General features: G+C 43.1%; 2 protein-coding genes across 2 annotated transcripts; both read right to left on the minus strand.

Moving 5' to 3' along the window:
- Positions 1 to 611: 611 nt before the first annotated feature.
- On the minus strand, positions 612 to 11,469 carry npc1l1 (NPC1-like 1). Its single transcript, XM_030104146.1, has 21 exons — positions 11,366 to 11,469; positions 9,457 to 9,618; positions 7,759 to 8,655; positions 7,308 to 7,601; positions 6,992 to 7,215; positions 6,792 to 6,892; positions 6,535 to 6,707; positions 6,194 to 6,322; positions 5,757 to 5,939; positions 5,561 to 5,675; positions 5,198 to 5,463; positions 5,020 to 5,109; positions 4,744 to 4,934; positions 2,398 to 2,525; positions 2,173 to 2,302; positions 1,955 to 2,010; positions 1,711 to 1,861; positions 1,388 to 1,619; positions 1,162 to 1,275; positions 907 to 1,069; positions 612 to 811 (listed from the first exon to the last, which is right to left on the minus strand). Exons 1-21 carry the CDS (start codon positions 11,405 to 11,407, stop codon positions 612 to 614), a joined length of 4,041 nt encoding a protein of 1,346 aa, XP_029960006.1. The 5' UTR covers positions 11,408 to 11,469.
- A 4,199-nt stretch (positions 11,470 to 15,668) lies between these two features.
- LOC115398757 (non-POU domain containing, octamer-binding) lies at positions 15,669 to 17,373 on the minus strand. Its single transcript, XM_030105684.1, has one exon. The coding sequence runs from the start codon at positions 17,254 to 17,256 to the stop codon at positions 15,925 to 15,927; it is 1,332 nt and encodes a 443-aa protein (XP_029961544.1). The 5' UTR covers positions 17,257 to 17,373; the 3' UTR covers positions 15,669 to 15,924.
- Positions 17,374 to 17,491: the final 118 nt, after the last annotated feature.

Consider the following 17,491-nt stretch of genomic DNA (forward strand, 5'->3'; position numbering starts at 1 on the left):
AGACAAAATATGTATTAAATAAAAACAAAATATTTCAAAAAATAAGACTTAGTACATATCTATAGCTTATAATTGTTTGTAATAAATCTTATAGCAACTGCCAGGTTTTATATCATTGCTTTTTTTTTTTTTTTTTTTTTTTTTTTATTGATTTCACATCTTGCATAACTCTGTAGATGAAGAAACGTCATGATGAAAGGCTGGAGTGTGTGTATCTTCAAATTCAGATTACCGGACCCAGTGCCACTGTGGAGCTTCAACACACAAAATAATTACTTTTAATACAAAAAACAAAACAATAAAAGACTAGTTCAGGGACCTCTCTGTAAACTCCCAGTCCTGTCAAACATTTCCACGGCTGTAGATTCTCATGAGACAGGAAAACTGAAGTCCACTGCTGCGTCGCTCCAGAGTATTGCACAACTGCGTTTGGTTATCCGCTGTCCCGCCGGCCAGCGTCTGACTGAGGTACACCGATAGGTTAATAATTTCCACGTGAAGCCCAACACACGTCCCCTTATCTACTATGTTTTTTTCAGTCCTTTTCGTCACTTGGTGTGTCCTACAGGTGTTTATTTACTCGTCATGAAAGTAGTTTTTGCGGTCGGTGCTCAGAAATGGTCAATTTTATCGTCCCGTGTGTGTCTGTTCATGGTGGAAGGGTTCATGGAGTGTGAGTTCGGGTGCTGCTTCTGCTCACTGCCCTCATAGCTAATGTTGTCGTAGAAGTTTTTCTTCATCTTGTGCTCTCGGTTCTCCTCCCCTCTGGCCTGTTGGAGCTTCAGCAGCACTGCCTTATTTACACCAGGGCCTAAAACAAAAAAGAAGGCGACGGACAGTTAGAGCTTATTTCAAGTGTCAGTCAGGCTCTCTGTTGCACAGGGACAATCGAAAAAGAGCACGAACCAAAATAACTGAGCAGCACGGGGAGGAAGATGAGTCCATGGGCCATTCCCAGGAGTGTGATCACGAGGTTCAGCCGGAAGAAAAAGATCTGGATGAGCTGCGCTTTGGCGAACGCCAGCACGAGGATGCCTGGCAGGTTGGTCATGGCAACACCGGCAAACACCTTCAGGAAGCAAAGGGAACTCAACTCAGCTCAACTCAGGCAGATGTCACTCTGTGGTGTTTTGTGCTCTAAAGCAGGGGCAGCTCACTCACCGCACTTCCCATATTGGCTGTAGCCTCCTTTGCTCTTTCCACGTGTGTGGGCTTCGTGCTGAGAGCAAAGGATCGCGTTATGTGGGACACAAACTCCACAGAGATCCCCACCGCCTGCAAATAACATCGCAACTGTGCATTAGGAAGGAGGCGTTAACAGCAACAGCTAAGTGAAAACAAGGGAAACAAGTCTGTGTCCAGGAATTTGTCACAGACGTGTTCTTACCGTGACCAGGTTGATGAGAGCCACAGCGTTATAGTCGATGCTCCACAGCGTCATGACTCCAACCGTGTCCACCGTGATCATGATGATGGTGAGCAGGTTGAGCAGGCCGGAGCGCAGGTCCAAGCCCAGCAGCAGGCAGCACACCACGAAGGTCGGCAGCAGACACATGGAGATGTTGAAGAGCCCCTCCGACACGATGGTCAGGTACTGCTCGTAAAACACGTTCGTTACCCTGGAAGGATGGAGACGAGCAGAGCGACGCTCAGAAACTACAGGCGCCTGGAGACGACGTGAGTCAGACGCCAAACAAAAGAAGTGCGTACGTGTAAGGGAAGACTTCAAAGTCGGGTGAGGTGTTGTTCACTTCTCTCATGCTCATGGTTATATTGTAAGCCAGCTCTCTGGACATTTTCAGCGCGGCGGTGTACTCCTGGGAGTTGATCAGCGGAGTGTGGTACGCCATGAAACGTGACGCTGGGGGCACAAATAAAACGTGCTTCATCCATCATCTCGGTTCAGATAAATATGTCATCAATGGTCTTCATCTGATGGGTTCAGGAGACTTACCTATTATGTCTCCATTCTCATCTCTCACCACCGCCGTGTCATAAGCTCCAAGACCGCTGTTCAGAATAAATGAATGAATGAATGAGTGAAGGGAGTTTGGAGGGAGCAGCAAGTCATCCCAGAGTATCTGAAACTCAGATATCCTGCCCGTGTAAACAGTGCAGTGTGTTGGGTTGGTGGTGTTCTTCAATAACAATATTGGCCCAACAATAACTCACCCTTTGGGACACTGAAGGTCGGGCCTGTTACCCAGGAAATCAGGGAGGAAGCGCTTGAACTCGGCCTCGTCAGGCCTGAGAACGCCATCCGGCGGCGTTGCCATACACTTGGTAAGGCAGAGAAAACTGCCTATTGAGACACAAGAGCGAAATAGGAGTTATTAAAGTCAACAAATTCACAGCCGAGAGGGTGTGTTCACATGTTTTCTCAGCAGCGATTCTCACTTTCACTCGCAGGACAGAATTTTCCTTTATTTTCACCAAAGGAGTAAATACGACAACATCTGGATGCAGGGTTCAACCAGTCCACGAAATCGTCCACCCAGGAGTTTGAAGGAATTCCCACATAGGATCTAATACAGCAAATGGAAAGAAAAAAAGAAAGAAAGAAAGCTAAATACATCTGTGTCTTTGAAGATTTCATTAATTTCCTGGATCAAATAACTCAGCAGAGCTTAATGAAATGACTTCTAATGTGCTTTTCTTTCCACATTATTTTAGCTAGGTGTAATCTTTATTAAGACAATATTAATTAAATAGTCTGTCATTTCATCTGTGTGGAAAACATTTTATTAAAGATTAAAAAAGAAAGTAATGAAAACCTGAAAGTTCTGTAATCAATATATTGATTTTTTTTTGAAGAAGAAGAACACTTCAGTGTAAAAAAACAAAAAAAAAGGAAAAACTGCACAATTTTAAGGTCCTCTGTCGTAGTTTTGTCCTTGCTATTTGTAATAAATTTGTTGTCATGCTGCAGTAAAACAGTCATCTGCAGTTCTGTAGTTGCTGAGCAGTTGTGTATGCAAACATAATTAATGGGGAAAAAAACTTTTGGGTACATTTAATTAATTCTTATCAGTTTAATATCACTCCTGATTAGAAGAGCTTTGCTGTTTGGTATCTGTGATAAATTACCTGCATGAAACTTTATATGAACATGAAATAAAAATGGGCTGTGGGCAGAGGCAGAGCTCTCAGTACAGAGGGGGCGGAGCATTCTCTACAGGCCTTTATGATAGTAATTTCACCATTCAAACAATCCCTCATGCTACCATCAAACAACACACTAATGCTCCCTTTTATTGAGCCAAGCAAACCTATATGCCTCAGAAAGCAGAATAAAGTCACAAACCAGTTCACAAACTTGTTCTGAAGAACAAATAAACATATGCGCACGCACACACGAATGCAGCCGGACAGCTGTCAATCTCAGAGCGTCCGCTGTCCATGGTGCTGAAAGCTAAAAAAAGATAAAAAGTGACGGGCTACATCTGTACCATCTTTGATACAGTTTAATTATAAAATGAACACAGCTGGTAACACAGCTAAAATTACACAATCTATTCAGATAGATATAGACACAGCTATCTACATCTTTTGGAATTCACATATATTAGAAAAAAAAAAAAAATAGACTCTGCGGTCTCTTGCAGTTGAAAGCAACACAAGGCCACGCCGTGGTCTTAAACACCTGGCTATTTGAATGTGCCCATGTCACCACGGCATTCTGATAAAGACAATATTTTTGAAGGTTTCACTGACTCACCAGTGGCTCGGATGTTAGGTTGTGGGTAGTACCGCTAGCGGCTAGCATAGTGTTTAGCATACTGTTTAATGCTCAATGCCGCACAGCCAATCAGCGCTGGCTTACAGCTCTGATGCATTCATGGACAGTCGTAATGTAAGAATGGGGTATTTTCACAGCTTCACTGCTTCCTGAAATTAACTGTGCACATTCATTTCCTGTCTTGCATTATTGGCCAAGCTGATTAATCCAGGTGTGTCTGGTTTAGACTGCTGCAACAAGACACACCTGGATTAATCATTTTGGCCAATAATGCAAGACAGGAAATGAATGTGCACAGTTAATTTCAGGAAGTAGTGGAGCTGTGAAAATGGCCCATTGGCAAATTGGGGCCCACACTCATATGTGTACACCTTCTGGCACACACTGCACATTTTATTAAAATAATTTATTTCCGATTAAATGTGAACACATCACATGAAACGGGGCCCTGTGACCTTGTGGGCCCTGGGGCGACCGCCCCCTTGCCCCCACTCTGGCTCCGCTACAGGCTGTGGGGTATGATTCATGGAATGGGCACAGTTGCTTTGAACCGATCTAACTTGATACTATGTATCAAAAATGAATAGTTTTAACTTCTAAACAGTGTCTGTTTTTAAATGGAATAACGTCTGGAGGCAGGAAGACACAACAAACTTCCATCACTCTCATCTGTCAACAAGATCAAAAAGATCATTTATTATTATGTTTATTTTTGCTTTCCTTGCTTGGAATTATCAGCGCCGGGCATCTTTTTGTGCTCAGCATCTAGCATTCAGCACTATCTTATCCGAAGGGTTATCGTGTTAGAGGGTGCTGCAGTGATAACAGCAGGTTCAAGGATCTGTCAGCGAATGACGATGATATGAAGACCCAACGGGAGAAGACGCTTCGTGATGAGCATGCAGAGTTGAACTGAATGGGAACAATGTGCAATTTATCTCAAAACTGATATTTTTCTGAATGTTTCTGAGATTAAAGAAATGAAGAATAATGGAGTGACTCACCGGTCCGGGTAGTTGGCAGCATACTGGATCTTCTGGGTCATTGAGAACTGATCACAGCCCACACTGGAGCAGATGCCATTCATGCCCGCCACAGTGGAGAAGTTGTAGCCTTTTTTTGTGACAAAATAAACAGGGACTCCGACTTCAAAATATTTGTTCAGGTATTTGAAATACTCCAGCATGTAGGAGCCCTGCAGAGCAAACAGAGGAACTTGAGTGAGATTGCACACAAAGTGTTACGCATTCATTCTTGTTTATACAGCCGTGCTTGTTGACCTGTGGCATGGCCAGCTCCTGATCCAGACCCACTTTCACATTCAGCATGAGGAATATAGACGCGCAGAACATGAAGATGAAAACCACCATCTGAAAGGAACACGGAATAAAGTGCATTACGTGCCTCTTCTCGTTGCATTAAAGGCACAGTGACGAAAGGGGAGAAGAGTAACTTTACCACTATGATCCTGGTGAAGGTGTGCAGCAGGAAGGGGGCATAGTATTTCCTCATGAGGGGCAGCAGGAGGCCCTCGTTGGGCTTCCTTGGGCGCTCTTTTGACACTTTGACGCAGCAGACCAGTTCACAGCGGTTGTTGTCCTGACGCCGAGCGTCTAAGGACAGCAGCGCTACAAATGCTGTCATCTGCAGGATGAAGTCCATGAGCACAGCCAGAGCTGCGTACAGAGCGAAGGACCTCACAGCTGGCATGGTCGACAGGGCCCCTGGAAGGACAATCACACAAATTTTAGTCCATCTTTTATTTGTCCCACAATGGCACTTTTTTTCTTCTTCTTGTGTTAAAAATATCAAAGTTTTTACCCAAAAAGAAGCAAACAGATTCAGAGAGACTGCACAGGAGCATGCTGGGAGCCACACTTCCCAGTACACGACCGATCTGCTCCTCCCGCTTCTCTCCAGGTCTCCGCACATCTCTCTGGAGAGACGAAGGGACAGTAATGCTACTGAAACAGTTACCATTTTAGTCAATCACTAATTGTCACGCGTAGTTACACACCTGGTATTCTAAAACCAAAATGAAGATGTTGTCGGCTCCAACTGCGAGCACCAAGAAGGGTACGACTTGCAGAATCACCAGTGAGGAGGGGATGCCGACCCATGAGTAGAAACCCATGGAGGACAGGACAGAACAGCCGACCACCAGGATCCCACCCAGACCCACCAGAAACTTGGAGTCCACCTGCAGGACAATAAAATTAGAATGCAGCCCGATTAAGCTCAGTCTCTTTTTGTTAGTTACTATCTTTTGCTGTATTGTGTAACATTCCAGGCATTAATCTCTGTGCTTCACTGTAAAGATAAGGACAGCTAAGGTATGTCCTTATCGCTGGTGAAGAGTGATAAGTGCCTATAATTACAGCAGTTGCACACCATATTTCTGTTTTAATAGCAAAACATGAGCAATTTGTATTTAAAAAAAAGGCATGGCTTTACCAGTATTCGTGAGCAGGAGGAGTACTCCCCCAGCGCCACGACGATGTAGACGAAAATCACGGCATAGCTGATCATGAAGATCGGAATATCTTCTGCTGTCGTTCGATTGATCTCGTCTTCAAGAGACCTCTGCAGGGCCATAGAACACAGAAAAGAGAACGATTAGGGACTTTACATGTGAGATATTGAGGTGAAAGGAAAAGGTAAGACCTCAGGGCACCCCTTGAAATGCTGAAGCAGCAAGTCTTTAACTACTGATTACTTCTTTAACTCTCTGTGTGTAAAATTGCCCTTAAGACAAAAAAGAACCAACAATGAATAGATCCCATAATTTACGGTACCTCAGCCATGTATGCAAAGGTGAAGTTGGCCTTCGGGTTTTTCTGGTAGTCCTGGACAACTTTCAGATACTCTGTCTCCCACTGCAAAGCCACCTTGAACTTGGGATTGTCACGAGCGTAGTTGTTGAGGGAGAAAGTCATGATCAAGGCTTCTGCATCCGTGTAGTCCTCATCTAGAAAACACAAGATGCATCGGGGGTTAATCAGAGTTTATAGACTGCGGTTTTTGTGTGAACACGGCGGCCAGAGTCACTCACTATTATAGCCTCCCACAGCCAGAAACGGAAAGACTGGCGCTCCGTAGTCAGCCATGCAGCTCAAGCCTAAATCGGTGATGTCTTTGAATGACAGCGGGGAGCTGCAGAGCAGATTGGAGAGAAAAAGTGAGGCTGCAGTTCAATGGTAAAGCCCATGAACAACAGCAAATGAAATCACTGTTTACTGAATAAAATCTCACCCAAGGCAGTAGATCAGATGGTCTCTCCAGTCCACCTCTTTGGTCACTCCCAGCTCAGTCATCTCCACCTTAGCATTGATGTTGTCCAGATTATTCTGGAAGTACTGCGGTAAGCTGTTGACCGCACAGTCAGTTAAAGTGGAATTGATTGGATTTAGTGGAGCGTAACACACATCCGCCAGAGTTGCTGTACGGTTCAGATCTTTTGAGAAGAATGAGATACTCTGGGGAAAAAAAAGGCACGAGTGAGTCAAACCGGTTTGATGCACTTTAACAAACACGCTCAAATTTCATCTCGGACCGAATGCTCATGTACCTGTATTCTTTGCTGGAGCTCAAGAAGCTCAATAATGAGCTCTTTAGATATGATACCGCTGAAATTCTGAGGTCCAAACAGCAACGAGTCGTAAATGTGGCCCTTTCTGCCAGGTGCCGTCAAAATCAACTGGTTTGTCCTGTAGAAAGGGCCAAAGTGCGTATCGTGGAAGTTTTTCTCCTCACGAGCACGGCTGTTGGGGGCAGACCACAGCTCGACTGGATCAGTGGTGAGCTCGAGGGATATGAGGCCAGCAGCCAAAGCAGCCACAACGACCGCCGACGCCAGGAGTACCTGGAACAAAGAGACAGAGCTACGTTTTCATCTTTATCTGGCCCAAAATAAAATTAAAGCTACCCTGTGTACACTTTGAAAATCCTATTCATGTGCTAGAAATAATACTTTCTGCTGCTTTGACTCAGTTCTTCGAAATGAGGTTCGAAATACTCACCACGAAAGGATAAGTGGCCATCAGCGTTCCCCAGCGCCGAAACAGCAAGCTCAGGAAATCTTGAGCAGCCAAGCTGTTTCTGTCAATACAGGTCACCTCTTCCGGACGAATGATCCTCTCAGTTACGTCGCTCTTCTGATCTTTCAGTTTTCCCTCTCCTTTCTCTTTCTTTTTTCCATTTTTACAGTAGGAGACGACCAGGTAAATAACGAAGAAAAGCATCAAGACACAGAATATGATGATACAAATCACCAGAACGCCGTCAGCACCCTGGATAGTAAAGGGGGCATCGGGTGGCGGAGGATTTGGCACACTGGGACACGACTCCACGCAGTCTTGGCAGGAGCAGGCCTGACCTCCTGAAGTCGTGGTCTCGTTACAGCCCAGAGCTTTACCGTTGTAGGGAATCACCCCGTCCGGAATGGGTTCCGAAGACTCTCCCTCCTTAATCAGCTTGAAATCGAGGTCAAGCGGAGCCAGGCCGTTACTGGAGTCTCCTTGAAAGTCGTACCAGCGTTGGGCGGTGCACAGTGAGGCGCCATAGCGGCCGCACATCGTGGCGATTGCGTAACCGCCCGTTGCAGGAATCTTGACATTTTTACAAGAGTTGAAGGCTCCTTCTCCAAAGCTGGCGGTGAGGTATGACTGATAACCCACCACAGCCTCCCTGGTCCTCCCCAAGTAGGTGACGTTCATCACCTTGGTGACGTTGACTACCTGGCTCTGGTCAGGGCTGCAGGTGTTGATGCAGTGCAAGTGGGCAAAGTTCTCCGAGCATGAGGGGCAGCGGACCAGCACGGCCTTGGACAGGGTTAAGCTGGTTTCCAGAGACTGCAGCTGTTGGACTGAACAGCAGGCGTATGTGTTGTTCTCTCCACGGTCCAGCATCGGGCACACCTGCAGCAGGGACAGGTGTTACTTGCTGAAGCGACCGGCTGAAACACACGCTCAGCTCTTGCCTGTGGAGCGGTTTCTAAGATATTGTCAACACAGAAAGCGTGCGTGAGAGCTCTAATCAGTTTTATCATGGTTTATGCAACATTTAAAAGATTATATGTCCAATGTGATTAGGTGTGGATTTACAGCTACATTGATGTTTTTCATTCTGTGTTTCAATGTATGTGTGAAAATGTGTTAGTGTGTGTTCATGTGCACATATATAATCTAGGAGATCTGTGCACTGCATTTTTGCCATTGTGTTGCATTGCACGGTGCATGACTTTAAATCACTGGTAACGTGAATGGAGATTATGAATCTAAACATGCTCAAATGTTACTTTCATTAGACAGCGCTAAAAGAGAGACGGTTCATAAAGTTAAATTGGTGGTATCACAATTGGTCTGATGTATTATCCATTTGTCAAATGGTGTGCATAATTTCTAACTGACAGTACAATCAAAATTGCTATCCAGTCAATAGCCTTCTCGTCCTAACATGGCCACTGCATTCACAACCTGGAATCAAGTAGGGGTTTCCTGCAACTAAGTGGAATTATGGTCTCCAGAAACCCATCTGCCTCTTTCTCTGATTGATACCAAACATTGAAATATAATTAAACACTGCAGGAAAAATGGAGAACTCATTACATGTAGTGTCAACAATGTGATATTTGATTAGCAGCTCTACACAATGTATACAGGTAAATGTGAGCACAGTGCAAATTTTGAATATGTCAACTCGGAGCTGAACCTACAGACCTCTTTGAGCCTCTTGTAGTGGTTTCCTGTGAGACGTCGGGCCCTGCTGTGATCATAGCATGGGACAATAGGAGTAATGAGGGATCCATTTATCAAAGGGTTACGGCCACACTCCTCATAGAAGGAACAGTAGCCCGCCTCATGTTGCGCTTCAGACAGCACCTGTGTGGAAAACAGAGGAGTCACACACACAGCATGTCTCAGCGAGCTGTGGAAACCAGGAAAACGGCTCAGTTCGAAACGCACTTTACACTCATAACTTCATAGCTGCTGTTAAAATATAAGCATCAGCACTTTTAATAAGAGAATCACTGTAATACCCACTTTGTCTTCAGTCTATCCCTTTTTATTTTTGGTATTTCGTTCTGTTAATAAGCATTTTTACAGATATGCCTTTGCTCTATTTCCTATTCACTCTGCTATCATTGCTATTGTTATTGTTACTGTATTGACAACAGATTTCTGCTGGGTTTATGAGACTGCACGGCTAACTTCAGTACCTACAGCAAGACACAGACAGCAAATGCATGCTTTTATGACTGTTTTCATGCATGTGCTTCTCTTTAAGGGCATTCAAAACAATTTCACATACCGCAGCTTTTAAGACATTTCCCCTGATTTAAGTAGAATATTTCTTTTGATGTCTTAGAAAACAAAATTTATGTAATATGAGTCTTAGTCAACATACTAAAAAAAAGGTTCACAAACAAGAAAGAACAAAATATTGACCTTGGCGAGTTTACTGTTAAGTTTATAATGTCTATTATCAGAAAAAGTCCATGAATAATCAAGTTGACCTGTCGTCCCACCCTATAAGCTGCTCAGAGGCACCTTGGAGGAACAATAAAGCAAAGACTGTTTGACATGTTCAAGGTTGTTGAAGATTACTGTTGCTAATAGATGAGACGACAAGTTCAACAATTTTAAATACAAATTTCTCTGCATGAAATTATTATTCTACATTGTGTAAACTTTAGGTGCCCAGTGGCATTTTTCTATTTTTTTTTTCATTTTTATCTATATATTTAATTTATACAGCTGTATAACTGTGGTTAATAATTGGTAAAAATAATAAACAGAACGAGCTTAACTGTACAAAATGAAAAATATGATTTCATATGACAGATTATACCTTTTTTTTTTCTTATCCATAGAACCAAAATATATTGTGCAAATTTTAAAATGGTTGAATTAAAACTATTAAAACATTGTTCTAAAGAAAGAATTTAAAACAAATATCAATATTCATTAAGTTAATTTCTACTCGATCTTCTAAAACTATTCAAAATGTTAAAAACTTCAAACACACATCACAGAAAAAAATATACAGTGTTGCAGAACAACATCTTCAATTGTCAATTCAATCCATTAATATTACTGAATTTTGTATGAGTATCAGATCATATCCTCAGGATCGATGTTAAACCCCTCAGGAAATGGTTTGTCCATTTCTCTATGTGACTAGTTTGATCTTTCCTGCTTCCATAAACTCTTCCCTAATCTCAGTTTTTGAAGAAAGTAAGTCTCAAAGTCTTGGAATATCATGTCTGTTTTGAGATTTCTACATTTCTTTACCAAACATTCTCAACACATATTAATCATGAAAGACAAACAAAAAAATTTAACTTAATATGACAGGTTTTAATCCTGAACCATTTCCAAAATCATGAATTTTTAAATAAAATGAAATCGGGGCTAATGTAGTGCTCAAACATAATTTGAGAAGCAGCCCTCGAATAATTTTATGGATTATTCAGGTTCAAGTCGTAAATCCTAGAAAAGACTGCAAAGTTTCAATGAAGCGAAACTATTGCAAGTTGTTAAAATCAAAACAAGTGCACAGTATCAGTGTAGCTGCAGATAACAGAGCACTGCTATGGAATAATCACTGATGGAAAGACTAACTTACCGTACAAGCCAGAAAAATGAAGAGAGCTGAAACACGGATCATGATTCCTGAGTAACACAAGAGTCAAAATCCTCACATAAAGTAAACTGGAGTGTATAATGATCAATGTTTTCAGACTGGAAGATTCATCAGACGAGGAGAGTTTCGCCTGAGCCACCTCTCCCTCCTATCGTCTGTCTATCTGCCCCTCTGATAGCGGGAGAGTTGGTGTTAGAAAAGCATGTAGACGCGTCCTACGTCAGCATTTCGGTCTTATCTGGCCTGATGCGACTGCTGTCCAATCGCAGCTATGGCTGATCAATGCCACTCTTTGCGTGGGAGGGACTTTGATTGAGTCAGTGGTCGGATTCAGAGCAGCTGATGGAAAACTGTGAAGGGGAATCCGAGATGACGGCCGCGCCCAGTTCCTGCCCCACAGGTGTCCGATTTTACATCATAGCTCTGGAGTTGATGACAACAGATCCAAACAGTGATGGCGGCTCATGTGAATCACACAGGTGGCAGCAATCATTTCCCTTCATTTGCTATCGAGGGTCCCGGAGCTGTAAACATGCAAGGTGCAGGGAGCCTGGATGTGACCTTTAGACCACGGTTCAGGTAATTGTATGTGCCGGTGATTTGACCTTTGAGATGGAAAGAGGACTTCCCATCAGCTGAGGCCTCTGAACTGCTCTGTTTCGAACACAATATGCTAATTTTCGTAGCTATTTTGTCAGAACGTTTCCTCCCAAACACAGTGACGGCCTGTGGACGGTAGTAAGACGCCCCATCAGGAAAGCCAGACTTATCATGTTACCGCAACACATCCCGCAGTTCCCATATCAACAGTGTGATTAATACTCTTATCACATGTCAAGGTCAAAAACGAAGATAGGGCGAGCAACGGAGCCACATCCTCTGAGCTATCAGGGTGAAGGTGCACAGGGATTAAAATTTGTCATAAACTAAGATGGTGAAATTGACAAGGAAAAATGGGACAGATATGATATTGTTCCTTGCTCAGTCATACGTTGATAAGCCATGCCGAGATTTTGTAACTTTTTCAGTTACGTGAAACACTGCGGCATGCATTAGTACGCAATGTTCAAATCAAAGTAAAGAAAGCGGGTCATTAACATGCATGTTAGTATCAATGCACTCTCATCTGATCAGTCTGCAGTGGCTTAAGACCCACCATGCAAGTTTTCCTAATTCTTCTGTGTTGTTTGCATTACAGCATGTTTTGATTAAAAGTAAATAAGTAATGCCTCGTTCACAATGTCAAATCACTGGACTGTTGTTGGGATCATGATCCGCAGCTTGTGTGCTCATTCTCTGTCATTTCCACGTCTTGGCCGTACAGCTCCTTTATCGACATCTCGTCTATGGGTGCCACACTAACAGTGTCAAAAAACCTTCAGCGACCAAGCTGCCGTTTTACAGTCTTCGGTATGGAGGTGTCCTTCATGGACACACCCATCCACCATCAACAAAAAGAAAGTGAACCCTGATAACATAACAATGGTGATAAATGGTGCATGATAACAGGAATGTGGTAGAGTTGAGCAATGAGCCGTTATATGAGGAAGTCTTCTATTATGTCATTATCAAAAGGCAGCGTGAAGCAATCGAGTGCACAGGCAATGTTAGATCTCGCCTCTGAATATTTAAATATGAGTGGGACCAGCAGAGCAAGGGTTTCCATAAGGCAGACAAACTCCCGAGTAGCAAGTAGATGAGAAAATACACCTAAACGTCCAAGGTTTGCAAGCTCAACAAATTCCACAAACATGAACTTTCTCCATCTCAGCATTATGTTTGAGTGTGTCTCCAGAATATTCAGGACGAGCCCGATGTCAGAGAGCTGGGATCTGGATCAGAGTTGCTGACAGGTTGACACTGTGAGTTCCTGAGTGAGGCTCTGGAAGTTTGCTGCACAACAGCTGCTCACAGATTTCCTAATGAAAGTTATCGACAGTATAGATGAGTGAAATACTCTGCTTTCTGTGTACTTGTTGAGTACTCATTATCCAAGCCAAATCTGCCACTTTGTACAAATCAATCATTATTGTTATAGCACATTCATGTGATTTAAAGCAACACAAAGTGCAAACATTGCCATTTAAAGTATGAAAACCCATCTCTCCAACCCTCCATTCATACAGTACATGCTACCAGAACACTGTTTGTTTTGAAAATCAGTTTGAATTTCTTAATCTTATTTTTTTAAAGTTTTCTTTTATACTTCTTACTTTTCTTTAACACCGGGCAACACATATTACCAGCACCTTATTGGAACTTATCCATTTTTTTTTTATGTTTACAAATATTTTACCATTTATAACTATGAAAGAAGCATCCAAACACAAGAATAAAGAGTGCCTTGCAGCTAATAATTTAACCAAAGAGGTGTATTCACAGCTTTTATTAATGCTGACTTAACTTTTTAACAACACTATATTAAAATAACTGTCTATTTCACTGCTTCCTTTTACATGCATTGCTATGGCAACTCACTGGAACAGAGACCATTTTTTTTACCCTGGATAAGCCTCACATGCAACAGAACGCATCGAAATGTACTGTATTTTACCTCAGTTGATCCATGCAATGAATTTATGGAAGAATGTTTTAAAAACTTTTACTATTATGTGTTCATGTGTGTAAATCAGTGTGAATTTTATGGGTGAGGTTTTTGAAGGTATCAAACTGATGATACAAATACACTGAGAAGCTTTTTAACAGTTATCAAGATGCCTTGTATTCTTCCCTAAAGAGAGTGTATAAAGATGGATATCGTCACAAATTGCTGATTTCAAGCCAAGATAAAAGACAGTTTCACCCTCTTTATAGCTGTCTCATTATCATCACTTATCTTTTACAGCACCATCTTTCTGCCATCTGAGCTGTAAGGCAAAGTTGATCATAACATTTTGAGCGGCAGCAGGGTGATAGATAAATTTGACTGCATAGTATATCTGATCTGAAAATCTTCAGGACTTTGCCAAACTGTTGTTCGGTGAAGAGTCAACAGTTTGGCAATAATGACTCTGTATTATCATGAATTCATTTGAATGAATGGGAAAGTCTCAAATCGGTCTTGTCATAAACCTGTTTAGAGAGAAAAAGTTGTGTTCTCATACTAATTTGGAAATGTATGGAGGAACTGATTTACTGGTTTTAACTAAAAACGAAACCAGAATACCGAGAAAATATGTCTCAGTCAGGTTTGTTCGTGTGGAGCAAAGCTTTAAAAGAATGTACCTCTGTGATTACTGAAGTATTTCCTTTGTCACATACAAAATGCAGTGCAAGGAAATGAGTCATCTTTATTTACCTGATTCCTATTGAGCAGTGTGCAGCCACTGACCTTATTGTGACTCTTGTTACTGCATGTCCAGGCTCCAGTCCAAACTGAGGTCCATCCTGAACAATGTCTCTCATCACCTCCATGATGTCCCGGTCAGCAGCAGACTCACGATACAAAGTTCACAGCTCAGACCACAACATTCAATCCTTCATTCATGAATCAACAGGATGATATGACTCCTGGTAAATAAATGTTTTTTTTTTTTCTGGCCATTTAATTCTCCTGTGCTTATACCAGTCACAGGTTATCCTTGTATATATTATTTAATATTAACTATCCAACTTTCTACTGTTGTATCGATACTTTAACTTCTATGTTATTCATTCTGTGTGGAGCTAAATTACAAAAATCTCCCTCTGGAAAAAAAATAATTATTTCTATTCTCTTCTATTTGTACACAGGTGAAGGTATCTCATGTCTATTCATACAGATATTATTTGGACATAAAAATTAACAATGACTCCACCCTCTGGTGCAGAAGTGGAATGAGTGAATACTTCCCTCCTTTAATGTTGAGACTGTATAATTTGCGAGTGCTCTATTCCTGCTAAGAAATGTGAAAATAGCTTCCTTGCTGCTTTGCTTGATGGCTTTTGCCACTGCTGTGTGATCAGCTCCGTTTGTATACTCGAACCAGGGAGCGTTGTGTCCAGATATCTCTGCTCATTAAACATCCCCATCTTGACGAACCCAATCAAATTATTTACTTTTGTTGGCTTGTTCGTTACATTCAGAACGTTTTCACTATATTGTGCCTGAAATCAATCAATATATTTTCACAGCAATTTATTCATGCCATATTTGACCATCATACCAATTACTTTAGAGCATCAGTGTTCAAAATTTGTATCAGCCACACAAAAATGACATCTTCGTTTCAAACATTTCTGTCAGTTCGAGCTCTGCTTTTAGAAACTTGAAGAGATCTTGAGTGTCTAAAGAAAACTGCATTAATAGGGAATCATGAATTTATTCCAGAAAAGTTGACATGTTTAGGACAAAAACATTTTCTATCCCTATGGAGAAAAAAAAATACATTATCGTGAGAAATGAAGTAAAACACATGGCTCATTGACATTTTAGTTTTAAAACATTTTTAAGTACAAAAAAAAAATAATAAAAAGACAAAAAAATACATGCCGATTCTGAACTCTCACTACATGAACTGAATACAGTGAGTATGAAAAAGGGGAAAAACTTGTTATCTTATTCAAAATCTGCGCTGCTTATTAGGTCCATATTCTCCGGCTCCAGGGAGGCCTCTGGGGAAGCCTCCCTGGCCTCCTCCAGGCATGTTGTTGTTGTTGTTTCCTGAACCTGCCATCATTGGAGAATTCTCAGCATTCAAGCCAGCGGCGCCAGCAGAACCCGAGTTGGAGCCCAGTGAGTTTCTGTTCATGGGCATCCCGTGGCCTCCCATATGCATCCGGACATCCTGCTCTCTGTTTTCAGGGAAGTTGCCTCTGAAGCCCTCCTGCTGCCTCTTCATCATCTCCTCATTTCGCATCCTCATCTCCTCCTCTCTCCTCCGGCGTTCCTCCTCCTGCCGCTGCTCTACCAGCTTCCTCTTCTGCACCTCCTGACTGTGGAGCTCCTCCATCCTCCGCAGCTCCTCCTGCCTCCTCAGCAGGTCCTGCCTCATCAGCATCACCTGATGCTCATGTCTGGCAGCCTCCATCTCGGCTTCCAGTTTTTCCTGAGCCTCCTTCATGTTGCGGTCAACCATCTCGTACTGCTGCTTCTCCATCTCCATCAGGGCCTTCCAGCGCATGGCATACTCGTACTCGAAGGATCCAGGCTGAGCAAACCGAGGTGGCTGCTCTCGCTCTTTGTGGTACTGCTGGTTTTTGTTTATTAGCTTTTCAGGCAGCCCTTCATCCTCATCATACTGGTCCATGGGCTCCACTATGATGGGGCGGGGGAAAGAAGTGAGAAGATAGGCACCATCACCACACTTATCCAGAGCCTTCCTTGCAGCTGGTTTCGAGGTGTACTCCACGATCCCCTTCCCTGTGGGCCTCCCCCGGTCATCCACTATGACCACTGCTCTTTCTATCTGACCGAACACGGCGAAGGCCTCCTCCAGGAGCTCATTGGACACAAACTCTGGCAGATTCTTAACAGTTAAAGCAGCCCCGTGTGTTGCAAACCTCACTCGTATAGGTCTGCCTCTGAACGGAGTGTCATCCAGCTCGGCTCGGGCTATCTCGGCGATGATCCTCGTCTCCAGGCGGATGAACCCGAAACCTCGATCCTTGTTGATGAAGATCTCGCTCGCTTTTCCGTACTTGGCGAACAGCTTCTCCAGCTCCTCCTCGGACATTCCGGTGGGCAGGTTTCCCACGAACAGCCTGCTGCGCTGGGTGAAGGTCTTCTCCCCGGGCTTCCTGAAGCTCTGCAGGTCCAGGGTTAAGGCCTCGTTCGGGTTGGTCGGCTCGCAGGGCTCCGGCTGCTGGCCGTTCGTGTTCATCCCGCCGGATTTCTTCTGCTCCCCCGGGCGGTTGGGGCCGTGGTTTTGCTGGGGGCCTCGGTTTCCTTGCATTTCGCCGTAGCAGGATTAAAACCCCAGGCAGAAATAACTCGTTAAAATGAGGCTAACGCTGGGCGGACCGTGCGCACAAAGAGAAGCAAAAATGGCGACGCAGCCGCGGCGCTATTGTGACCTCATCTCTAGGCGACTTTTTTTATTTGAATGAGTGACGTAATGTTTGTGCGACACCTCAAGAATCGTTTTAGCCTCTGCTTTTCTCCAAAACAGCACCTCTCATTAAGGCGTA

This window comes from Salarias fasciatus, chromosome 12 (genome assembly GCF_902148845.1).
Source record: "Salarias fasciatus chromosome 12, fSalaFa1.1, whole genome shotgun sequence".
Classification (NCBI taxonomy): Eukaryota; Metazoa; Chordata; class Actinopteri; order Blenniiformes; family Blenniidae; genus Salarias; species Salarias fasciatus.

What these genes read in the sequence shown, in the direction of transcription:
- npc1l1 (XM_030104146.1), bottom strand. Translation starts at nt 11,407, where the DNA reads ATGATCCGTGTTTCAGCTCTCTTCATTTTTCTGGCTTGTACG. An exon ending in TCATTTTTCTGGCTTGTACG is followed by an intron (nt 9,619 to 11,365) that starts GTAAGTTAGTCT and finishes TTTTCCACACAG; the next exon opens with GTGCTGTCTGAAGCGCAACA. An exon ending in CATCTGATCTACTGCCTTGG is followed by an intron (nt 6,893 to 6,991) that starts GTGAGATTTTAT and finishes TCTGCTCTGCAG; the next exon opens with CTCCCCGCTGTCATTCAAAG.
- LOC115398757 (XM_030105684.1), bottom strand. Translation starts at nt 17,256, where the DNA reads ATGCAAGGAAACCGAGGCCCCCAGCAAAACCACGGCCCCAACCGCCCG.